The sequence below is a fragment of the Cnephaeus nilssonii genome (genome assembly GCF_951640355.1).
Source record: "Cnephaeus nilssonii genome assembly, chromosome: 7".
Taxonomy (NCBI): domain Eukaryota; kingdom Metazoa; phylum Chordata; class Mammalia; order Chiroptera; family Vespertilionidae; genus Cnephaeus; species Cnephaeus nilssonii.
Genome location: NC_137078.1, coordinates 69078569 through 69105115, shown reverse-complemented (window position 1 = coordinate 69105115; position 26547 = coordinate 69078569). Strand labels below are relative to the sequence as shown.

General features: G+C 35.6%; 1 protein-coding gene across 1 annotated transcript in view; it reads left to right on the top strand.

Moving 5' to 3' along the window:
- Positions 1–26547, top strand: part of FAF1 (Fas associated factor 1) — a 354542-nt gene that overhangs the window by 237151 nt on the left and 90844 nt on the right. Inside the window, exons 11-13 of the mRNA XM_079776926.1 lie at positions 967–1030; positions 2490–2571; positions 16116–16270. Coding sequence (XP_079633052.1) covers positions 967–1030; positions 2490–2571; positions 16116–16270 — 301 coding nt within the window. The remainder of the gene's footprint in view (positions 1–966; positions 1031–2489; positions 2572–16115; positions 16271–26547) is intronic.

Genomic DNA, 26547 nt, shown 5'->3' with positions numbered 1-26547 from the left:
GGAAAGAGAAAATATAACAAATAAGCATTATTCATTAGAATTAGAGCCTCTTGAGTTTTGATTTTATTAAGCCTAGTGATTCCCAATGCTTTAGTAAAATTCATTAAAATGCAAGGAAATGTAACTTGTTTCACATGTGTAATTAGCTATGAATCTATCCCTTTACTTTAAACCTAGAGTTTGTTCAACACATAGCTGGACTTTCTGTGACTTTAGTTTCCCCACATCTTATTAGAAATATCAAAATTTTTACTATTTAAATATTTTAATGAATTAAGCATTAAGTTGTAGTTTTAAGAATCTTGTAATTAAATTGACCATATCTCCAAAAACAAAAAACAAACCAACCAATATTAGTATTACTTTTCCATTCACTGGTACTCATCTTTGGAAGAAAAAAAAAATAAATAAATGTACTATCTCCCTCACTTACACCTTACAAGATGCATACTGTAGAATCATAAGTGGTTGCTATATGCAAAATGATCCTTAAAATAAGTCCTTAAATGGATCATTTATTCTGAAATTAAGGAATTCCTGGGAGAAAAAATAGGTATTTTTGCATTAAATTGACTATTTTCCTGATTAATATGTCTTTAAAATAAATTGAGATTCTTTTTATATAATTTAGTCACAAGATGTCATTTCAAGAAAACATTGAAATTCTGAGTGATGCCTGACACATGTTTTAAATGCCTATTAGCAAGATTGTGTCAGTTGCTTTTCCAAAATTTATGAGCTTGGAATTTTTTTAAGTTTCTTTTTTAAGATTTGATGAAATCTCCTAATGTATATCAAGTTAAAATGTCTCCTCAGATATATCACAGAAACTAAAACTTAATCTTATTTTCTCTTTATTGATTAAATATATTTCTTATATGTGGGATTAGATGTTATGTGGTTTGTTTTTTGTGTCTATTTGTTTTGTTTTTTTTGTTTTTGTTTTTTCTTTTGTTTGTTTTTTAGTGCCAGAAAACGCAGAAAATGAAGGAGATGCCTTATTACAATTTACAGCAGAGTTTTCTTCAAGGTAGGGTTAGGATATTAACTATATAAAGTTGATGTTCTTTTAATGCCACTGTATTTTTCTGGAGCAGTTTTAATCATAAATTGATTATTTTTTTAATTTCTCCTTAAAGTTTTCAAAGGTTATATTTGTCAACTTATATAGTCCTGATAGTGAAACATGTAGTATTCAATGTCAAATAACTAGTTAACCATTTATGCCACTTCAGAGATGTAGTCATCTTATCTCTGTAGCTCTTTTTTTTCTTCTTCTTCTTTTTTATTGATTTCAGAGAAGAAGGGAGAGGGAGAGAGAGATAGGAACATCAATGATCAGAGAGAATCATTGATCAGCTGCATCCTGCACACTCCCTACTGGGGATCGATCCAGCAACTCAGGCATGTGCCCTGACTGGCAAACGAACCATTACTTTCTGGTTCATGGGTCATTGCTCAACCACTGAGCCACACCGGCCGGGCTTGGTATCTTTATTGCAGCACAAGTAATGGATCACTAATTTAACATTTTGACTGTAGTCCCAAAGGACTAGGTTATAAAATACTACTTTTTAGTGTATCCTAGGGCAAACAAAATATGCTTCAAAATAACATTACATAAAAAGATAATTTTATTTCTTATTTATTTTTTTAAATATATTTTTATTGATTTCAGAGAGGAAGGGAGAGGGAGATAGAAACATCAATGATGAGAGAGAATCATTGATCAGCTGCCTCCTGCACGCCCCCCACTGGGGATCGAGCCCACAATTCGGGCATGTGCCCTTGACCGAAATTGAACCCGAGACCCTTCAGTCCACAGGCTGACGTTCTATCCATTGAGCCAAACTGACTAGGGCTAAAAAGATAATTTTAAATGGAAGTGAATTTTTAATTTTTGTTTGGAATCATTTAGCATTTTTTCTTTTAAGAGTCTAACATAGCATGTTTTTTATGTGCATTTACATGAGATTTACATGTGCATTTGAGATTCTCCAAAGGTGTTTAAGTAAAGAGGATTTAAATATTCAACCATAAATTTTTATGTAAATGACATTTCTCTTTAGTTCTATTTTCCAGTGTAATAGTATAATTTGAAAACTTTGCACGATACCATTTTTCCCCTCTCTGTTGGACTTCTAGAATAAATGAACTAAAATGCAAAGTTAAGGCCACAGTAGCTAGCAAAATTTTATGACCGTGAATAACCAGGAACTGCTATTTATAAATGTCATGGTTTTGTGGCACTTATTAAATACATTTGCTAGATGTACTTAAAATTCTACTGTTCTAATATATCAGTATAGGCCAAGGAGAACTCTAAGAACTAATGAAGCTCATTCCCAAGCCTTTAAAGAAATGTTTTAATGTTTGGTCTGTACATAAGAGACATTAGCCTTGAATTTACTTAAGTCATTGTTTAGACTTGGTAACTTTGAAGTTAATTTGAAATGTATTTTAATTAATAGGGATACTTTTTTCTATAGATATGGAGACTGCCATCCTGTATTTTTTATTGGCTCATTAGAAGCTGCTTTTCAAGAGGCCTTCTATGTGAAAGCCCGAGATGTAAGTGCAATCTTACTTTTTCTGGTTAAAAAGTACATCCCATAGGTTTACTACCAGGCCTGGGGCAATGCTTAATGTTTTCTGTTTTTTTCAGGTTGAAGACTTGATTTTGATTCTGGTTCATCTACCAACATAATCATCACCAAAATGCCCATTTCAGAGGGGCAGTAGTGTGATAGGGTACTGCTGGCTCTTGCAGAAGGCCTTGATACAGGGGTGTTTTTTTTGTAGGGAAATAAAAAAGAGTAGACATGCTTATAAGGGACCAGGCTACTTGTTTGTATTCTTTTCAGTTACGTGATTGACAGGTTCTTGCTAAAGGATTTGTCCTTCAGTCTTTTCCCAAAATGATTATTCCCATCTAGTGGTATATATCTAATAGCTGCAATATATTTTTCCCAAAAGTCACTTTAGACAACAAAAAAATTCTTCCTTAAACTCAGAAATGGGCTTTGTGATCTTGAAATCAAGTAGATTGACATTTATAACCAGAATCAGAGGATACATTTGGAGCAAGAAGGTTCTATGCCATCACTCTGTTGACACAGCAGTCGAGACCTGGCGGAAATCAGTAATCTGGTTTCTGCTTATTTGTACAGCTTCAGCTTTTCCCATTCCCTGCCTTACACTTAGTAGATCTAGCAGTAGTGTACCATTTGTATTTTCCCATAATCTTACTCTTTTTTTTTTTTTTATGTTTCCCTACTGTCAGGAATGGCTTCCTCCTGCTTTTTACCTGGTTGACTCTACACTTCCTCTGAGACTCAACCTTTCCTGACTTTTCCACTACTCACTCTAACATTGACCGCAGCCACTCCTTTAATACTTTGTAATGATACCCTCTGCTCTTATTGTTATACTTAACACATTGCTTATAATTATTCTTTCTCTCTCTCCATATGTATATGTATCTTCTTGAGTTTTCTTTTTTTCTTTTTGCTGTGACTGTGAAACCCTTACATTCTTATACATAGGAAATACTCTATCCTATATAATAAAGAGGTAATATGCAAATTGACCATCACTCCACACAAGATGGCCACCCCCATGTGGACACAAGATGGCTGCCACAGATGGCCAGCAGGGGAGGGAGGGCAGTTGGGGGGAACCAGGCCTGCAGGGGAGGGAAGTTTTGGTGGGGGGGGGGGACTAGGCCTGCAGAGGAGGGCAGTTGGGGGCAATCAGGCTGGCAGGGGAGGGCAGTTGGGAGGGACAAGGCCTGCAGGGGAGGGCAGTTAGGGGCAACCAGGCCTGCAGGGGAGAGTAGTTGGGAGCAAACAGGCCTGCAGGGGAGGGCAGTTGGGGGCAACCAGGCCGGCAGGGGAGGGCAGTTGGGAGGGACAAGGCCTGCAGGGGAGGGCAGTTGGGGAGGGGGGACCAGGCCAGCAGGGGAGGGCAGTTAGGGGTGACTGGGCCAGCAGGGGAGGGCAGTTGGGGCAATTGGGCCAGCAGGGGAGCAGTTAGGCATCGATCAGGCTGGCAGGGGAGTGGTTAGGGGGTGATCAGGCTGGCAAGCAGAAGCAGTTAGGGGCAATCAGGCAGGCAGGTGAGGGGTTGGGAGCAAGCAGTCCTGTATTGTGAGAGGGGTCCCAGATTGGAGAGGGTGCTGGCTGGGCTGAGGGACACACACACACACACACACACACACACACACACACACACACCATACATGAATTTCGTGCACCGGGCCTCTCGTATGTTTAATGAATGAAGGAAAAAAGACAAGAGAGGGAGGAATAGTGTGTAGATGGAGTAGAGGGAAAGTTATTGGAATTAAAGAGGGTACAGAATTTTGAGAATAGAGTTCAAGGATGCCTCTGAAATTCTAGTTTCTAGTGTATGTTAAACTCTGACCTAAAGAAAAATTTGTTTAAAACAAATTTTAAAAAATTGCAAGACAATAATTAGTGCTCAAACTTAGAGCTATCACTGAGTTTAATGAGATAGATTAAGAAATATAGACATCAAGTGTTTTTTACCCTAAAAATAGTGGAATATCTCATCATACAGGCTGTTTTAAGCATCTATTTCTAACTCTTAAATCTATATTAAATGGATATTATTTTTGAAGAATTACTTTTTTATAATACATGTTTGTAGTTTCCATAAATACAGTTTTATGGGAAATACTGAAAAGCAAAAAGAAAATATTCTAACACAGATTTATGGTTAACTTTATGATATATGTTTTTTTCATAATTTTTACTATATATTTCAATGAGTATATTTGTGACTAATATAAAATTGAGTCATGTTAAAAGTTTTTTTAGTCTTTTAATATTATATGATTATTTTCTTAGTTATATTTTAACTTTTTATTAAGATGATTTTAATATAGAAAAAGTAAAACAGAATAGTACAATAAACACTCCAAATTCTCTATACATTTAATAATTACTACAATTTTGCCATATTTGCTTCTTCTATATACAGGGCATTTAAAAGTTTTAATGGAGTTTTGAGGTTTAAAGCTTCAAAAGTTGAACTGCTACTCACTTATAAAAGAGCATCATTTGAAATTTAATTCTTTACATTTTTGTACTTATTTAAGAATTTTGATGAATAATTTTTTTGATAAATTTTTGGTTCATTTCTTCTCTGAAAATTGCAAACATTTACTAGAACAGAAAATAAATTTAAAATTTATTATTGAAAATTCACAAAAACAAATGTAAAAGAAATATAAAGTTTCAAATGATTTTTTTAGTTTGTAGTAGTTAAATGATTGAAATTAGTAAAACTTAAAACTGTTCAAAAACATTTCATATACCATTATATATTCATTAATTTTTACTAAACCATTTTAAAATATATTACAGACATCAGATTTTATCCCTAAAATCTTCTGCATGCATTTTCCAAATATAACAGTATTTTCCTACATCACCGCAATACCATGTAACAAAATTAACAGCAGTCCCCTAATATCTATTTTTTAATTTTTTTTTTTGGTGGGGGCGCGCAATCCACTCAAGAATCATAAATTATATTTGGTTGTTAGATAACTTAAATCTCTTTTAAGCAAGCACTGCCTCCGTTTTTTTTGTTTGTTTGTTTTTGTTTCTTTTCATGACATGTACTTTGTGAAGAAATCATGCTAGATAACTTATATATTGTTCCAAATTCTGGATTTGTGTATTTGTTTCTTTGTGGTATTATTTTACTTGTTCCTCTATCTGTGTATTTCCTGAAAAATGGATATTAGGTCTAAAAACTTTGTTTGATTTAGGTTGAACTTTTTTTGCAAGAATGCTTTGTAAGTAATGCTGAATACTTTTTTAACAGGATTTTTAATAGTTGTAGACTCATTGTATGACCATGTTATTATATTTAAACAATTATTTATTGTTGAACATAAACATGTTTGAAAGAATATCTAATTATAGCTTTGAAATAATTTACTTTTCAATTCACTCTTTGATAAGAATGTGTTTGTGATATATCTGTCTCTGCTTTCCAGCAAGATTGCTAAGCAGTTGAAGTAACCGGAAGATGTCAGGGCTTTTTGTTCTTTTTGTTGTTTTTTTAAATATATTTTATTGATTTTTCACAGAGAGGAAGGGAGAGGGATAGAGAGCTAGAAACATCGATGAGAGAGAGACATCGACCAGCTGCCTCCTGCACACCCCCCACTGGGGGATGTGCCCGCAACCAATGTACATGCCCCTGACCGGAATCAAACCTGGGACCTTCCAGTCCGCAGACCGTTGCTCTATCCACTGAGCCAAACCAGTCTCGGCTGTCAGGGCTTTTTGTAACTTAAACTGTAGCTCCAAAAATAGGGATAGACTTCTTTTAAATTCCATTTTAAAAAGCTACAATAAGATATACTATGAATACCTTAAACATTATAACTTTAAATGAAGATACTTATTTAAATATACAGTACATAACAGACAAAAGAACTTTTAATAAGCAACTTATACAGTAAATTGGTATTTGGGTTTATTTAGTCTGATGATCCCCAGAGGAACATAAACTCTTATTAATTTCTGGGTAATTTTAATGAACCAATGGATTGTTTTTTATTAGTACCTTGGTGTTTCCAAAAGGTGAAAATCATTGGTTCATGTAATTAAATGTTTTGTGTCATATTAGATTTCTACCAAAATCAACTGACCTCTTTGGATTCCAAGCTGTCCTTATCTTTCTCCCCTTGTCCAGGGCTTTTTTCTTTTCTCAATTTTCTTTCTCAAATTAAAGCTCAACAGTTTATGCATTGCTTACTATGTTACTCTAAAATTGAGTGTTTTATCCACATGATAGATAAATTTTTCAAAATTAAATCTAAGCAGGTACATTTATTACGCTCATCAACCAAATTATACACATACTAGAGGCCCGGTGCACAAAATTCATGCAAGGGACTCCGCTGCTGCCACTGCCACCACAGCGGCCGGGGGCCTCTGCCTTCTCTGCCTCTGCCTTGACCCCCGCCTACCATGGCAGCGTGGGGGGGGGGTCTCTGTCTCACCCCTGCCGCTGCCCCTTCATCCAGAAGGACGTCTGGGAGGACGTCCATTCTATGTAGCATATTACGCTTTTGTTATTGTAGCTGATATCAACATTAATATTGTAGTGATGCGGAAGCTCAGAAAAGCTCAACACAGGCCCAAAGACATATAAATAGTAAGCCCTAAAGATCTCAGGTGTGGGAAATATTGGTTTATACTATTCTACCAAACTTGTTTTCACTGGTAACTGCTATACTGCAGAATTCAGTTATCATACTTTGTATCTCCTTTTCAGAGTTCACATTTGAGAATTAAAAACAAATCTTTTTCGCCTTTATTTTTTAAACTTCTGAGTGAGTCATTTTTAAGAAAACAATTTGCTGATGTTCAAATATTTTAAGGCAAGTGTGACTGATACTGTGGCATTCTTACTAAATTTCTTTCATCTTAAATATCACATGTTTAATTTAAGCTGAGGGAGGCACATTAATTTTACCAGGGCAACAGATGAACTTCAAGCACCAGCATTCTTCACTTGAAGTGAGAAATTGAGTTCCAAGAGTAAATAAAAACAAGATTGAAGGTTTAAATCCTCTGCTAGGCTTTTTGAACTTATATACTCATTAAATGTTTATTGGAGTGGTGGGATTACAAAGGATTTGGGGAGCTTCATCAACTGGTATATAGCTAATCACTAAGTAAAACACTATATTTGATAAAGTGTTTCTCACAATGCCACATTCAGTCCGTCTTAATGAAAACTGCTTCAAACTGATTTTATTTGAGAGCACTTCTTGGTGAGAGTGCTCATAGTGCTTTCTGCCTTTTTCATGAGGAATTTACATGGTAGATAAATCAAAGCAGAGCTCCAACTTAGTAAAACAGGTATTCTAAGTTCTTGTGTTTAAGTTTATTGTGACAAAATTTGACTTTTGACAATGGGTGATAAGTTTTATGATCTCCCCCCCCCCCTTTCTCTTAACTATTAGGATGTTCTTTCAGTTGATGGCCATAAATATTTATCACATGCCAAATGTGGTATAGAGATTACCTGCCCTTGAGATGCTCAAAGTCTAGTGGGGAAGATAAGACAATATAAACAGATCTACATAGTATAACATGGTATAGAAGCAAAGAGGAGAGGTACTTCATCTATCCTAAAAATTCAGGGAGATTTCTTGAGCTACTTCTGATGGCTAATACTTAGGCAAATACCAGAATTATTAAAAATAAAGAAAAGAAAAGAGGTCTAAAGCAAAGGCAAGAAGTTTAAAATGAGGGAAATACAAACCGAAAACCAAGACAGGTAGTTGGATTGCAAGGTACGAGTCTGGAAAGATCAGCAAGGGCCCGCGGCATGGGGGGCATTGTGATTCCCAGCATTACCTAGCATTTTAAAGGTATTTGTTGAATGAGGCTTATATTTTAGCTTCAGATAAGTGAACAATGGTCAGCTTCCTTAATTAAGGTTGTAGAAGAGTCACCATTGGCCACATCATGAGTTTCTCAAAAGAAGGTTCTTTTCGTCCTTAAAGCCTTTCCACCTCTCATTTTTGCTACCTCCAAATTCTCTTCACAACAAGAAGTACCCTAGAGAAAATCAACAGCAATAAAAATCCCAGTGCTAGGATTTATCTCTCATGTGAAGGATTGTTCCTTTTCCAGCATCCCCTTGGGAGACTGCACTTGGATATATCAATAATCCTGTTACATCTCCTTAGATCTTAACTTCAGACCAGTGCTGGTTCCAAATATTACACATAAATTAAGGAAACCAGTGCTCAATTTTGTATTTCCCCCTTAGTAACTCTATGGCCCCAAATAAGCAATGAGCCGATTTCTAATCTGGGAAGAAGAAGAAAAAAAGATGAAGATAATATCTATATGGTATGATAAGGATTAAATGGGATGCTACCCATAAATGCACTCAGCACTGTGGCTATGGTGCTAATTAAGCAGTTTTGGACAAATTTGAGGAATTTTTGTACAGTGACAAAACAGATTTTCTCATGTAATTCATGAACTAGTTCTAAGAATAGTTCCAGAAAGGAATTTTGAGAATCCTTATGAGCATTTGCAGCACTAAAATGAGTATTATGCTTTAGCTGTGCCTGTTATCAAGTTTTATTACCTTCTTTTAAAAATCAGACTATTTTAAAGTAGTTGCTATTTCTGCTTCCTCATGTTAAATCTAAATATACTGATCAGTTTTTTTTAAGAAAAATAAGTCCTACAGTAATCTTAAGCCACCGCTATAGTTGATGAGTTTCCAGCATTCTATCGTCCAGAAAAACTAGGCAAACAAACTTATTTGTACTTTGGGAAATATACACAGTCTGCTCATCTTATCTTTTATTTTATTTTCAATTTAAATTTCTTAAAGGTAGACAGTGTTCTTAGAGTAATTTTATGTGATAGCTAGGACAGCATCCTACACAACTGTGAGATAAGACCTAGATTCTAATAGAATTTTTAAAGTATATTTCATTATGCAAATAAAATGTGTGTTGTAAAATAGCATATGGGTACATTTAAAGTAGAAAATGAGTTGCCACATAATCTAATCTGAAAATAACCACTATTAAATTTTTTTACTTTGAAATGTGATTTTTTTTAAAAGTCTGCCAGCATGTATATAAGTAAGAAGGTTAATTTATATAAATGCAACTGTATCAAATCTGCTGTTCTATAATTAGATGTGAACACTAAATAGTACATTGTTAGCACCATATTTAGAATTTGCCTCTAATTCTCCAGCTGACTTATCATATTTACTGGCACACATTATGGGTACATATTCATACACATTCTCCTATTTAACAGGCCTGTGGTTAACTAGGAGTAGTTATTCCTCTCAGAAGAAAAGAGGATCAGAAAAATTCTGCCTGCTCTTTTATGTGGCAGGCAGGATTTTGTTACTGCTCCTATGTGTTCACCTGGAAAACCAATGAGATGGAGATCTTTGGTCTGGCCTGAAACTGCCTGCATATTTTCTTGTCTCCATACTCTGTCTCCCAACCTCCCCAAAGAGCCTGGCTGCCTCTCTACAGTTTGCCATAGGAGCCAGTCACTTGAGCTTCTAATTTCCTTAGTCATAAGAACTTCAGTCACATGTTGTCCTTCCTCAAAGATGTTTCATGATCTGAGTATTACAGTCTAAACAATGAAAACTGATAAAGCTTTATACCCAGTGAACATTTGTCAGCTTATTTTGTGAAGAGAATTTGATTTTACTTTAGGCTTTTTGTTTGTTTTTTCTTAACCTTTGACTTCCATGTGAGAGTTCTTCCTATGTGAGACTCAAATACATCTGCATCCTCAAGATTTCAGAGTGCTACCCTAACATCTGCTTCAGCAAGTGAGAGGAAAAAGACACCATCTAGGCGTCTCCGCACCTTCAGTAGCTCCAGTTCATTGCTGCCTGTTGGTCCCCAAACTCAGCTTTGGGAACCAAAAAAGGCAAAGTGTCATGATTTTCCCCACAAATCAGTCTGCACTCTGGGTCTTTTCTCTTCAAAAATTACTAACTTTGAATTCTGTGAACACATCAGGCCATTGACATCACTGGGCTTTTTCCAAACTTTTCTCTTTTTCACTTTTTTCCCCTCACAGCAACCTAAATTTCAAATTCAGCTCAAGTCACAGAGAAGTTAGTAATTATAACCTGCTTTTAAAATTTAGCTCAAGTATAACCTTCATGAAGAAGCAGGCCGTCTGAGTTCATGCCTAGACCTTGGGACTTCCTTTGTTACAGTACTCATATCACCACTCTCATCTAAATAAAGTGTTGGACTTCTCACCTCCAGAGCTATATGGCACCCAGGGCACAGAATAGTGAAGTATCTTTCCCGAGGTCACACAGCTGGGAGGTGGCAAAGCAGGAATTTCAACCCAAACAGTATGGTTTCGTGTTGCCCTGCCTTTATTTACTTCAGTCACCGTGCTGGACTAGACCTAAAAACATCCATATACAGTGTACTGGAACAGTGTACTGGAATGATCCTAATTAGAGCCTAGATTTAAAACAATAAAACAGCTACAGAGGACAAGTTGAGGTACTTGGTTATATAAAGGAATGTCGTTGTTTCTTAAGAAACAAAACTTAAAATATTTAGGGTTGTGATGTCATGATATTCATGATATATGCAACTTTAAATGTTTCAGGAAGAAGCATGAAAAGAATGATAGAGCAAATATAGCAAAATGCTAATAATTAATCTAGGGAAAGGATAAGTAGGTGTTTATTGTTGTATCAGTGTATCAGTTGTTTGTATCTACAGATCACCCCCAAACTTAAAACAAGCAAATAATAGTGATGATGATTCAGATTATTATGGTAATAATGATGGTAGAAAATAAGGGAAATGGAAGAGAAGAAGCAAGTCAGGTCCCAGTTTACACAAAGGAAAATAATTTTATTTTAAATTTATTTTCATTATTATACTGAAAAAACTGACCTATCATTTCTAGAAATTATTTCTCATTTCAACTTTTAAATCATTGAACATTCAGGTTATGAATGTTCTGATACTCAAAAGAAACTAGACAACATCCTTTTCAGTTCAGCAGCAAATATTTTGAGTGTCTTCTCTGTGCCTGGCTTATTTTGGGACATAGCCAGCTCGTTTCTTCCAGCTCTAATATCCTTTGGTTACTAGGTACTCTACAAATGTTAGTGAACTAAATTATTGTGATGCTAAGTGCCTAAATACAATAGCTACTGTAACTCAAGGACAAGTCACATTGGTTGTCCTCAGCTTGGCATTTCCTAAGCATCAACTTAGACCTTAGTTCCTCAATTTGAATGTGAAGATTGGTGAAGCCCTAATGGCAGAGCACAGTTAAGCATCCCACACACTGTTGCCAGTAGGAGAAATGAAGGAGCTGCATTATCTTTAATGCATTTTTATGGCTATCCTTTCTCTTGTAATTGCTTTCAAATCCTTTATTTTGCATTGATAGTTCTGGACTCTTCACCCTAACACCTACATTTTATTCAGTACCTACTATGGGGTCAAGCATTTTAAATAGGCATTATACCTACTTTATCCACAATCCTTACTACACCCATTTTGCCCCAAATTCACACAGCTGGTAAGTGGCAAAACTGGGTTTAGCACAGAGCATTTTGTTACTTTAAAACTAGGAGATTTCCTTTACACTGTGTTACCTAAACCTCAATCATAGAGGGAGTCTGAGGAGAGTGTAGCTGGGCAGCTTGCCTTTGTCGTCTACCAGACTTACGCCCTCTCTGCCAAATTAGAAAGCACAAATAAAATATAGGTTTTTTTTAAATTCCCCAATCTTATCACTTATCATATGGTACTGTGATGAAATCTTTGCTTCCCCATACACCACCCTCTCCAACTGTTTGAGGGCAAGAGAACTTTGTTTTATTCATCTTTATATTTTCAATACCTAACACATAGGTACTCCACAAATGTTAGTGAACTAAATTATTAATGGGCCAAAGAAAAAATGTTATAGTAATGGAAAACAAAACATTTTCTTACGCTTTTTCTATGTACCAGATGCCCTTTCTTCACAAAAGCAATTTTCTGATATGCTCAGTTTTCACTGTTTTGGCCTGTGTTTAATTGAGCTCAAGAAAAAAAAATCAGAAATCTGAGTCTGGGGTTCATTTACTAATAGCTGTGCCTATAGTTATAGAGATTTATGTAGCCCAAATTTACTAGCATTTGCATATTAGTAAGAGTCTTTATATTTTTCTTATTATTACTATCATAACAGAAGAAAAGTTTTTGTTGAAAGCTTATTACATTAGAGAAAAGAGATTATTTTAAGATTATTCCATCTCCCTTTCTGAAAGCTACTATGGGAGTACCCCCAGCCTGAAGATCCTCTTCTGATACTCTTTTTATTGTCTCCTTTTTCTCACAGTTTAGAGCTTAAAGTGGGATTTTTTAAAGTGTGTTTTACCGGCATCTCATGTTTAACAGTGTCAGGGGTTTGTGTCCCTGGACGAAAACTGTTTCTCCAGAGCCTTTTTTCTCTCAGCTTCCAGTGAAAAGAGGGGCGAGGCGAGCCAGTAGCTTACCACAAAGCAATGCCACCACAAAGGAAAGATTAAGGGTTTAGAGAGAGGTCAATGTGGGTTTTTCTCTAACTAAACACTTTCCTAAAGTTTCCTTGTGGAAAAATAATGAAGTCATCTCAGAGTTTTTAAAGAATTTTTATTTCTTTTTCACCGTCTGCATTCGCTTGTCTTCTCAGCATGGATGTTTAATCTTCCTAGGCTTTGTGAATTGGCCCAAATGAATAAGTGGTGAGCTGTCTCTCTAGGAGCTAGAGGCTTATTCTAAGGGCCTAATCACTGAGTAAACACATCTTTGCCCTCCCTCTCACAACTGCGATATAATAGTCGAGATTCTAGCACAGTAACCTGGATATTGCAGGGACCAATGCTTTGAAATGCAGAATGGTTGATCCTCCAAAACAGACAGTGCCTGATCTTCGCCTGCCTCTTTCTTCTTTTGTAAATTAAATATTGCCAAAGAGATGCTGTTTTATTGCTTGATATTGTGCATTAGTGCCCTGGATTTCCAAGTTTAGTTTCAGTCAACACTGTTGGTTGCACTTATAGGGAACTCTGCATGTTGGGTTTCTTGGTAGCCTCTTCAGCACATGTGTGTTTGGTTTTGGAAGAGCATTTAAATTAAATCAGTGAGATAGCAATGTAAATCGCCAATCTCTTTCCCAAAGTTTAAATGTTCCATTGCAGTGTTCTTGAGAGAAATAGGTATTTTAATGATTTAAATATTGCCATTGTTTGGTTAGAAATATGCTGATTTAAAAGTGGACGGCTCTTGTTCCCACTGTCTCATTAAATATAGTTGCTGAGATCCGATTGAGGAGAATTAGAGGTTGACATCCCTCTGTCTATTCAGCTAGAGAGCTCTAAGAGGAACTCAGAGTTTGTTAGTGCTGCCAGGTTCAGTTCCTTTCCCCAAAGCAGCGGATTTCTAGATTCATTTACTAAAAGTGATTAGGCATTGCTGCTGCCATTTGGTGTCTCTTTTTGCCGGGAGGGGGTGTTTGAAATCAGCATTCAAGTTTCTTTCATCAAACATGCTGAGATCTATGCCAGCTTAGGGATGCAAAGGAGACTGAAAGAGACCCAGTCCTTACACTTGAGAGACTTTGTCTAGAGGGGGTACTGGTAAACAATTAGAATACTAACGGGAAGAGATAGAGGTCCAGAAGAAGAAGCTCATAACTCTGCCTAAGGGAATCGGGAGGTTTCACAGAGGAATTTGCTTTGAGCCTTAAAAGATGAGTAGGAATTTATCAGATAAGTATCTCTTCAACAATGTATATGATTACAAACTTCCTAGAAGCCTCTACTGTTTTCTGCAAACTCAACATAGATGAACCCTGAATCTTTTTTATTCACCATTTTATCACCACTGCTTCCTGCTGGGCCTAACACAAAGTATTTCAACAAATGCTTGTTGAATGAATGAATAAGTGACTTGAAACATGGAAGCATCTATTGTTGGAGTAGCTGAGCTACTTATCTTAGGAATCCTGCCCTTATTCTCATCACATGCTGTCTGTGAGGCTCCAGAACCACTGCTGTCTGAGCCGTGGCCAGTCTGGCATCTTCACATTGTATAAGCACTTTAAGCCTTACCTATAATGTTGGCAATGCCCCTGCTATTACCACAGAAAGAACAGTAGGTTTGGAGTCAGTCAATCCAGGTTTTGTACTGCTTACTTAACTGGTTATGGAAATTAGGACAAGTCAGCTTTTAAATTTCCTCATATACTAATGAAGTTAACACTATTTTACAGGTTTATTCTGGGATAAAATAGATAATGATATGTAACTGCCTCCTCTTCATAGTATATGCTTTTGGAATCTTAATCTACCTTCATCTATTATAAAGTTTAACTTTGAAAAATATATTTTAATGATTTCTTTTTTATTATAATTTGGTTTATTTATTGGGATAATTCCATCAGATAAGTTGATCAGACTTCATTAACTTTCAACATGAGCCTTATATTTTTCTATAAATGTTCTTTGATTTAGTATCTCACACAAGTTTTTCTTTATCATCATCACATCTTTATTCAATATGAAGGGAAAGACCCTGAGCTTCCTTGAAATTTTCCTTTGCTAGAATTTCAGATGTTTGTACATTGTCTTTACCATAAAATTTTACCTTTCCATTTCTTAATAATTGACTATTTTTTAAAGTTAGCTCTTCTAAAAGATAGCACCAAGAAGTCAGTTAATGGCAATTTAGGCTCTTTAATTGTCGTTGTTATTGTTAAAGCTATTATGTTGCTCAATTTTAATTTTTAGTTTCTATGATCTTACTGAATGTCCAACTATGATGGGACACTTTTAAGAGACCAAATATCATTTCTTGAAAGCAAGTTTTAATAGGTAGAAGGGAAAGAATAATTTTCCATATGAGAAACTACATTATTGGGCATTTTCGGAAATATAAGCCAGAAAGAATTCATGTGAAGTGAACATTTTTCTATCCTTTCAAGTGGCAATTAGAAGTTATCTGTTCTTGAATTAGAACTTTAATATGGGGACACATTAAGCGCTTTAAAATTACCTGTAGAATTAAAACAAACTGCATTTTAGTCTTTTTTTTTTTTTTTAGGTAGAAGAGACTACTCAGTGTTTAGATTAAAAACATTAAAAATATATAAAGAGAATTTGACATTCACTCTTTTTTTAATTTCTTTATTGATTAAGGTGTTACATATGTGTCCTTATTCCCCCATTACCCCCTCTATCCCCCCCCACTCATGCCCTCACCCCCCTGTTGTATTTTTTTCTTTGTATAGTTGAAGAGTTCAAAATAAAATTTTCCTTTACACATAAATTATTAAATATGAAGAATGGTAAATCCATTTTATTTAAAGAAAATGCAATTCTTTTGCAATTTCTGCTTGAGATAGGCTTGCACATGTTAACAGGAGTCTATGACAGCAGTCTGTAAAGTCTTTGCTGCTTATATTGACTGAATCTGATGCCCTTCTAAAATTTAAGAAATCTTACATTAGTAGATATTTTAACTCATCAGTTTTTTCTTTTCTTTTCAGAGAAAGCTTCTTGCTATCTACCTCCACCATGATGAAAGTGTATTAACCAACGTGTTCTGCTCACAAATGCTATGTGCTGAATCTATTGTCTCTTATCTGAGTCAAAATTTTATAACCTGGGCTTGGGATCTGACAAAGGACGCCAATAGAGCAAGGTAATATTGTTCACAACTTATAGTTGGGCTTCTATTCTTTTTTTTAAAGCCATCATTGTATTTGGTTTTTATCATCATAAACATTTTCATCCTCAGCATTAAATTCTCTATCATTATATTTAATTAGATGTAAGCCATTTGTTCTAGCTAAAATATGCAGTTAATCACAATTATGAATTTCTTAACTTTTAAAGATTTCTTAAATTCAAGACTAACTAGAAAACTAAAACACATTGTTCTCATATTTTATGCAATAAGAGATATAGTACATTTCTGTTTATTGTATGTTCTAATATTGTAATATGTTGTTGAACATTTAGAGAAGAATCTGTTTTTAAATAATGTTTAGAAAGGGAAGGCAAGTCTAACATATAATCCTAGTAGCAAGTTTATTTTTTAATAATTCCAGTGAAGAAGACAAGACATTCTGGATCAGTCCAGTGGAATTGGTAATAGCTTAACTCTAGCATATGCTAATTGATGTAATCGCTTTATTGCACATATTCTTTTGCACACATCCATAATCTCAATAGGAAAAAAATCCTTTTTCTAGTTGCCAGGGTAAATTTACTTAGTTTGTTAATCATAACTGTAAGTGATGAATAATTCTTCATATTTTGCCTATTTGCATTTCCCATCTGAAATATATTTCATGGTGTTTAATTACACATGTGGCCACAACATCTTGTGATGTTACTTTGGGTGTGTTAACACAATCATTATCACAGGCTGTTGGTTTATGAACAAGATTAGATTAATTCATTTTAAGGCAAGTCTATTGTAGCTACCTATTTTAAGTGATTATAGAACAATTAGAAATTAAATCATCTGATTTGTCTTTATATTATTTTGCGGCATACTGAATTTTTGCTCATCATTCAGACTTTGTTTTATGTAAGCTAAATCTAAAAAGAAAAATGATCTTCCTTTAAATGTGAAGCAAAAGAATGTAGAAGCAATTCCTTCATCTAATACTTCATTTCTTTAAGCAAATGGTTAGGAAATTTCATAGGATGACTTGGAAATGTTCTGCCTTGGAAATGTCCCGTGTTATACATAAATAAAGAACCTTTAGCACCTGTATTTGTTTAAATTAAATCAGGCTATTATGCACACTCAGTTAAAGGTGATGAAAAGCAGTGCCAAAAACAGATAAAAATGCAGCATCGAAGGTCTTTCATGAGGCAAAATACATAGACTGGAGACTTGGCTAAATCTTTTACTATTCACTGGCAGTAAGGAATCTCCTCCTTTCCTTTTATCCACAACTTGATGGAGAAGGAAACACTATTTCTAAACCATCTGTAGTGGCTAAGTTCAGCGGGCTACCTGCTGTTATTTTGTTCTATCCTCCATTTAATTCCTTAGTTCCTTTTATTTTACAATGACAAAAAATTGCAGTGTAGTTTCTTTTGAAAAACAGTGTTTGAGGGGTTTTTTTTATGACTGGCAATCAACAGCCATGTAATTGCTTTGTTATGTTTTACTAAAGAAGTCTGTTAAGTAGCACAACTTTGATACACTAGTAATAAGAGTTTGCAGGTTACAGAGACACCTGTGGTGACCAAAGCGACAGAAGCTGCTTATTAGAAAGAGCCAGTACAGCTGTGTCCTATTAACTCCTTATGACACTTTTTTAAAACACAAAATAAAGGCCTTGTTTAAGGCTTTAGAGCTATTTCTCAATGAATTGAAGGATGGGCTATGAAGTATGATAGGATATTTCAATCTACATTTTTTAAAATGTGGCATCTTGTTATTAATTTTCTATAAACAAAATAAAAAGTGATATTAAAGACAAAATAGAAATATCTAGGAATTCAATTTAATAAACAAAGAATGTAACGATTTCTGGAATTTAAAATACTTGGCATCCTTATTTAAAATCAAATTCTATCTGTATTATAAATTAAAAACTATTTTAAGGTAAGTTATTACATTTCTCTCTGCAAAGTAATACAGTTATGTAGCTACTTTTCATGTGCAGCTCATCATTATTACTGTTAAGGCAAATAGGAAAATATACATTTTACAAATAAGATGAAAATTCATTGGACTGACATATTCCTAAAAGAGAATAAAAGTGGATTTCCTTTTGACATATGAAACTGTAAGAGAATTGGTTATTTAGGCTGATATTAGTGCCCCCAGAAAGGGTTTACTTTAGCCACAAGTTTCTTACCACCTGTTATAGATTCATCTAAATAAAATTGTCTAATTGAGTTTTGTCTCTGTGGTCTCTCTTGGATTTTATCACCACATTTATCCAAAGGTGTTTGTCATGAAAATTAATTGCACCATCCATTTGATGCTATTACCACTGAGTAACAAAACTTCAAACTTTCAATTCAGTAGAAGACTGCTGCATTAATTTATTGATTAGTGGGCTCCATATGGAAAGTTGTTAGGCCAACTTTTGTCTATTACTAGGGAGTTAAAATGGGACAGATTTACATGTGGAAATATAGAAGAGATTTCCAGGCATCAGAAATAAGATTGTTGCTGTAGGTATCCTTTTACCTATGGGGTGTTTGTTTGTTTTATGACAAAATGTAAAAGTTTAGAAATGAATTTCTGGTGGATGGCTTGTCTGGTCCCATACCTGGCTATTCTAGTTGAGGCTAGTCATATAAATTTAGAGAATCCTGAACCTATAAGCTATTTAGTCTAGATGCTTCCTTAGTGGTTTTCTGGAACTATCCTGATTTAATAGCCAGGGGAAATTGATGCCCAAGATGGGTAGAGACTTCCCAAGCAAATTTACTTTTACTTACGAAATACTCTGATTAAGCCTCTAGAAGCATTAGTCCTCCTCAATTTACTATGAGTCTCTCATGTCTGCAGAATATAAGTGAAGGATATGGAACTAAGTGAATGCTTTAGTAGGGTTACTAGAATGTCAATTGCTATTTCCTCATTTCACTAATAAACTAGAGTAAAAAATAAACAGATTTCTATAGAATTTCACTGTTATACATCCCTGTGATGTTGATGATTTTGGATTTTTCACCTCCAAATAATTCTAATAACTTTCTTTATAAGTTGAATACTTAAGTTAACAAACCTATATCTGTATAAAGTAGATTAGAATAATTCCTAGATTGATCTTGGAATATTCCACATATGAACTAAGACATCAAACTTTAGCTGTAATGATTATTACAATGTACATGCTCAATGAATTATCGTATAGAACAGCGGTCATCAACCTTTCGGACCTCATGGACCACCAGTGGTCCGTGGACCACCGGTTGGCGACCGCTGGTATAGAAGGCTTATTCATTTTATTTGTTTCATTAAACAAGGAACTGTACAAAATTTTAGGGGAAAGAAACTCAATAAGCATTTGACAAATTAATGTATCCAATTCCACCTGAGAATATTGCTTATAATTTCAGTATTGTATATTGAAGTGGAGGTTTCTTTCTTAGAAAACTGAACAGCCTTGTTGGCTGTCATGTCTAGTTAGATTTCAGGGCTACTGTTTCTTAAAGCAGTAGGCAGAAAGCTTGTCAGTCTTGAGAGGTGCTAGAAGATATAATTTTCTAAATATCCATTTAAACAATAGCACTAATAGAAACAGTGAACTGTACCTATAAATGAAAGACACGAAAGAGCTAAAAACAGATAGTAAATAAGGAGATCTTACAAATCACTTCTGGAAGCAGCTAAGATATATTTCAAGAAAGGTATATTTCCTTTATGTTTATTCATTGAATAAACATTTAGTGTAATATGAACCAGGGGTAGTGCTGTGCAGTGAGGACAAAAAGTTGATAAAGATGTAGTGCTAATGTTCAAACACGCATAGTCTAGTAGGCAAGACAGACCTAGAGCTTATATGTAATATGAAGTATGTACAAGGTGCTTTGAGAGTATAAACAAACATCCTAGTGAGTTATTCTACCTGAGGGGGCCAGCACTTGAAAGAGAGGACACACAGAAAGATGAAATTAGAATTTTACTTTTTCTGTTCAGATATTTTTATATTAGCAACATTCCTAGTTTATTAGGTTGCAGATATTTGTTATTCTTACAAGAGGATATTGGTATTTTAAACTTCACCATTAGGTGTCTGAAATGAAGAGTCAGTGGTTTACAAACATGACTGTGAAAGAGAGGAAAAAATAGAAGGATCTGGCCAGCTAATATATTCCTATTATGGTCTGAACCAGATTGAGGATTAGGTTCACCCAACTGGGATGGACAGATCTCAAGAAGTTGTTTTCTTAATGATTGATCCAGTTGTGGCATATGCTTACAGGCAAATAATGGAGCAGAAATCAGATACTCTTTTGGATTCTAACATGTAGACACCATCATGGATTTAACTAATACAATAAAAGTACTTTTAGCACACTATATTCATAGTGAATAAGTTCTTGAGCTATAAAATAGTAATTTCTTAAAATTCAGGACTGATATCACCTCTAGGAAGCTTCATCTCTCTCCATTCTTCTCTTGACTCATTTTTGGTTAAAATGCACATTCTATATGTTCCCATATATTCCTATACTAATTGTATCAATGGTACTCATTACGTTGTATGGTGGTTCACTAGCTCCCCGCCAGGTTGTCAGCTCCCCAAGGGAGATATGTCTATAATCTCAATTTGTTACACAGTAAAAGTAAGTGTTATAGTGATTTAACACACACACACACACACACACACACACACACACACACACACACACACACATACTGTCTAATAGGCTTATTGAAAAATAAGAGAGGCCAGCTTGGGTAGTGGAAAGAGCTTTAGAAGTGCTCCTGTATCCCTCTAATTGTGTGATCTTCCCCCAGAGTCCTTAATAGGACTAATAAAGCAAAAACTTATTCTTCTTGCAGAATTAACTAAAATGTGCACACTGGGTACCATGTCTTCTGCTAGTCCTACACCACCCAAGAATATTGCTCATGTGTTCTCAGTACCCATGGGCCATCTAGAAAGAGGCTAGATATCCACCCTGGATGAGTTCATCCAGTGGTTCCAGAGTTTCTTCCCCAGACTCACCAAGTTGCTTTGTCAGAAAAAGTCACATGACATTGTGGCACAGTAAACCTCCAGTAATAATAGGTATCTCTTGTTCTGACAAGGAGGGCCCACAAGGCAAATGTCTCCATTAGTCCCTCCAGTATAGGTACTTGTGTAGATTATCTAATTCTAAAAAGCTTTGAATTGACAAGGATAGTGCCAACTGGGTAAGCAACCAGCTATGAGTGCTGAAGAATGAGCTGCTTATATGTGAATAAGTTCCTGAGGTGAAAATGTTTTGCACATCAGTGTACATGCTAATAGTGTTAAATCGGGCATTGCACACTATTTCTAAGCAATGTTCAGAGTAGCTGCAAACTATTCCTGAGGAATTGCTGACAATGCTGAGTTACACAGTTTACTTGTAACATGTTTTGCATACACAGTACCCATGTTCACAGACAGATTTCTATTGCCTGTCAATATTAGCTTTTGAACTGAATGCCTTTGGGTGCAGTATTTCAGGTAACTGTAAACTTCTGCTGCTGTGCTGACAGGCACTTGTTAGCCTTAATATTCAATGATAGTTTTCTGCAATACTTAATCTCTGGCAAGAGTTAATTGACTTAAAGTTCTTATTATTAGCAGCTATCTTCACCTGCACTTACCATCTCAGTAATTAGCCATATTCACAGTGGCTTACCCTTAATTCCAAACTAGTCAGTGGTTCATGCCTGGCTGAAGCTTAGCTGGCCATGTTACTCTAACCCTACACTCCCATTTGATCTAAAAAACAGCCCAGGTGTGGGGTCTGCATGGGAGACACAAGGAGTGTTAATTTACAACTGCTACCCTAGGAGCAGATATGGGTTCTACAGAAGTAGCTGAGAAAACCAATACACATGTTGTGGTCAGGGAACTAAGACTTCCACAGAGCCTTCAGTGCCAGGCTTCTATATGATTTTCCCCAAGCTTCTTCCCTTTGTGCTATGTTTTCCTTCCAGTACTTTTAAAGGAAATGTATTGCCATCCTAAACATCCCAGGTCAAGGGCTTAATTAATGCTTTAAAATAAAGATTCCAAAACACCAGGAGAGTTTGTGATTTTCTCCCTGGTTTGTTTTGTGAAGAGGGAGGAGAGAAGGTGAGGAGGAACCCCTCCTGTTCCATGATTACATCCTACCCACTCATTTTCTCCTTTTCTCCTCTGCTTTTGATTTTTAGTGGCATTCTTAACAGAATGTCAAGATCAATTTGCAGCATGGTTTAACTCAAGGTTTGCGTTCTGCCAGCAGCAATTGTCCCTGCAAACAATGCTGTGTGTTCGTGTAACTTCAGAAGCTTTCAGAAGGATCATGACAAGGGCAGCATCTGATGACTTTATTAGTGTAGGATTTCAAATGGGCTCAGTAATTGTTCATATCTCTTTGTCAGCAAGTCATAATTACTGCTCAGCATTGTCCAAGGGTACACTTATGAATAGTTTCCTAATAGTACTGAAAGGAAAGGAAAGAGGGAAATGATAAAGGGTGATGGCCTCATGATTGAGAACAAGTCAGTCTATATACAGATGATGGCTAAACTGATTATGATACATTCTTTACTCTTTTTAAAATAGAAGATCGTCCTTTTAAAAATGTTCTTTGAAGTAACTTTAAATGACCAGTTTATAAGCCTTTTTTATTCTGATTTAGATACTTCCCATACTACTACTACTACCTAGTACTGTACCCATAACTGCCCGATGGTATATGCATTGTGTTAGAATCAATCATTTGTGTAAAAGTAGATATTTTTCTCAACATTAATTACTGCTATTCAGGAAATATGCATTAACTCAAATACAATAGTTGATGTGTTTTCAGTCTATGTGAAAACGATTGTTAGAAAAGAACAGTACAAAGGTGATACTGTTGACAAGATAGTTCAAAAGAACAGGATTGTAAATTTTTATCAAATCTTATTTTTATCATGAACTAGATCTTTCTTAGTACTTCATTGATACCAGTTTGTAATGATTTGGTCAGAGTGACCTTAATGGGGTGTAGCTGAGGAATCATTTTCTGCCACTTTCACCAATAATGGCAGCTTCTTTACCCTTAGAACTGTATTTCAAGCTCATGCCACTTGTGACAGGAGTTTCTCTGAGAATATCATTAGTTAAAAGCTTTTTTAAAAACCAAACACATAGTAACAACTGAACCATTAATTAAGCACCTACTATGTGCCATACACTATATGTATGAGCTAATTCAATCCTCACTCTATACATTACCTCATTTAACCATAATTCTGAAAAGTAAGTTGCAAAGGTACAGTTTCACATATTAAGAAACTATTTTTGGCTCAGAGAGGTTCTGTAACTTACCCAAGGTCATGCAACGGCTGTACCAGATGTAAACCCCAATCTACCTGTGCTTTTCTGCTACATAACGCTTTATTTCCCATTACCTTGCCAGGCTGGATTATTCAACAACAATAATATACTGAATAACTGTGCAAAGCTCTGTGGGGGGTATAAGAAAAGTATAAGGCATGGACTTTTTGCTCAGGTAACAAATAACCCTGGGATTCACCAAATGTTTGAGTTAGGGATTAGAATCATTCTTAGTGTCCAATTTGTAGCCATGCAGGCATTTTTCCCTATACAGGCAGGCATACCTTAATAGAAAAAGGCAGAGATCTAGTTTAATAACAACTTTTTGTTTTATTTCTCCTTGCTTTATTACATGGCACAGATTTGCCTTTTTACAAACTGAAGGCCAGGCCCTTCACCAGCAAAAAGATTACAACTTGCTTTATTGCAATATTCACTTTATTGCAGTGGTCTGGAATCGAACCCGCAATATCTCTGATGTTACTACAATCTCTAAGTGAATACTGCTAGGGAGAGCAAAAATGAAAGCTTCAAAAGATAGTATGTTTTTGATCTCCTGTAAAAGCTAAAAATGGTTTTTGCTATAGTTCTTCTTCCTATAGAGTGCTTCTGCAACCTTCTCCCTTTGGTTCTAGTTTGGCCTTGAAATTACCTGGAATAAGCCTAACTTCTCTTCTGCATTATCAATTTAACTACAGCTATCTTGTTTGCCCTAATTTTCTTGCCTTTTCTTACCAAGTATGTTTATTCTTTCCATTGTTCCCCACATGGTAGGGTGTTCTAGGCTCAGCCCATTCTAAAGGTGCCCACAATCTAGCATAGTGCTAGAAGTGCTCCAGAGGATGCTCTTCTGGTGCTGTGCTCACTTCTATTCTGTAATTTTATTATTGGCTTCTATTGAACTGGGGGTCAGTTAAAACCCCCTACCAGTTTTTCAGGTTTTGGACTGCCCAGAATGAGCTGGGTCTGAGTTGTTATTAAACTAGATCTCTGCCTTTTTCTACTAATATAATTGATTAACATGATCTTTTGAAATTCGGATCCTATTAACTCTCCCAAGTTTTATCACTCATAAATTATACCATAATTCCTTATCTCTTATCATTCTTGATAATCCTCTTAGTTCCTAGATATGTCCAACTCCAGAAATTTTTTATTTTTCTCGTTATTTACCACACTTAAATGTGGTTATCAACAGAAAATAAATCACCTTATATATTTTGATTTCAAACATCTGGCTCTGACCAACACTTCCTATTGTACATACTTAGTCAAGTATCAGCAGTTCTAAAGTTTTTGATCTCATAATGCCATATAATCTATTGACCCCCCCCCCCCCCCACCACCACTTGACTTCATTCATGTCTCCAATCTTCATTTCTCATCCTATTTAGATTTCAAGGTTCACCATTATCACTTCCTTGTATACTTCAAATTTCCTCATTGCTGTCTCCCTCCATTGTACTCACTTTGTTAAACCAAATTATTCACCTTCTCTATGCCTATGCACTTGCAGTTGAACTTGGTGAAGAAAATTGCACTGACTGATTTAAAAAAACACACAACACAAACTTTAAATGAATACACAATAATGCTGAGCAAGCCTACATGTGATTTTCTAGCTAATTCCTTTTCCCTGGATGAGAGGTTTTATTTCATATCACCTCTCATTCATGAAAGAAATATCTCATGCCCCCCTTTATTCCCCTTCCCAGCTGCCCTCACTAGTTGATTGAGAAAATGGATGTCATCAGACAAAAATGACCTTAATATTGTTCTTCAAGCCTCCATTTAAATATCTCCTCTTCAAAAAGACCTGATAAACCTTTCTAAAGAAGGCTTCTCCACCATTATTCTCTTTTATAGTACTCTTTTATAGTACTCGCCTAGAACTTATCTTTTTTAAAAAATTTCTTTATTGATTATGGTATTACATATGTGTCCTTATTCCCCCATTACCCCCCAAACCCCCCATACATGCCCTTACCCCCCCCCTGTTTTCTGTATCCATTGATTAGGCTTATATGCATGCATATAAGTCCTTTGGTTGATCTCTCCCCCTTACCACCACCCTCCCCTACCTTCCCTGAGGTTTGACATTCTGATCCATGTTTCTCTGTCTCTGGATCTGTTTTTGTTCATCAGTTTAGGTTGTTAATTATTTTCCATAAATGAGTGAGATCATGTGATATTTATCTTTCTCTGCCTGGCTTATTTCACTTAGCATAATGCTCTCCAGCTCCATCCATGTTGTTGCAAATGGCAAGAACTCCTTTTTTTACCGCAGCATAGTATTCCATTGTGTAGATGTACCACAGTTTTTTAATCCACTCATCTGCTGATGGGCACTTAGGCTGTTTCCAAATCTTAGCTATGGTGAATTGTGCCGCTATGAACATAGGGGTGGACATATCTTTTCTGATTGGTGTTTCTACTTTCTTCGGATATATTCCTAGAAGTGGGATCACTGGGTCAAATGGGAGTTCCATTTTTAGTTTTTTGAGGAAACTCCATACTGTTCTCCACAGTGGCTGTATCAGTCTGCATTCCCACCAGCAGTGCACGAGGGTTCCTTTTTCTCTGCATCCTCGCCAGCACTTGTCATTTGTTGATGATAGCCATTCTGACAGGTGTGAGATGGTACCGCATTGTTGTTTTGATTTGCATCTATCGGATGATTAGTGACTTTGAGCAGGTTTTCATATGTCTCTTGGCCTTCCTTCTGTCTTCTTTCGAAAAGTGTCTATTTAGATCAGTTGCCCATTTTTTGATTGGGTTGTTTATCTTCTTTTTGTTAAGTTGTATGAGTTCTCTGTAAATGTTGGAGATTAAACCCTTATCGTTGATATCATTGGCAAATATGTTCTCCCATGCAGTGGGCTTTCTTGTTGTTTTGTTGATGGTTTCCTTTGCTGTGCAAAAGCTT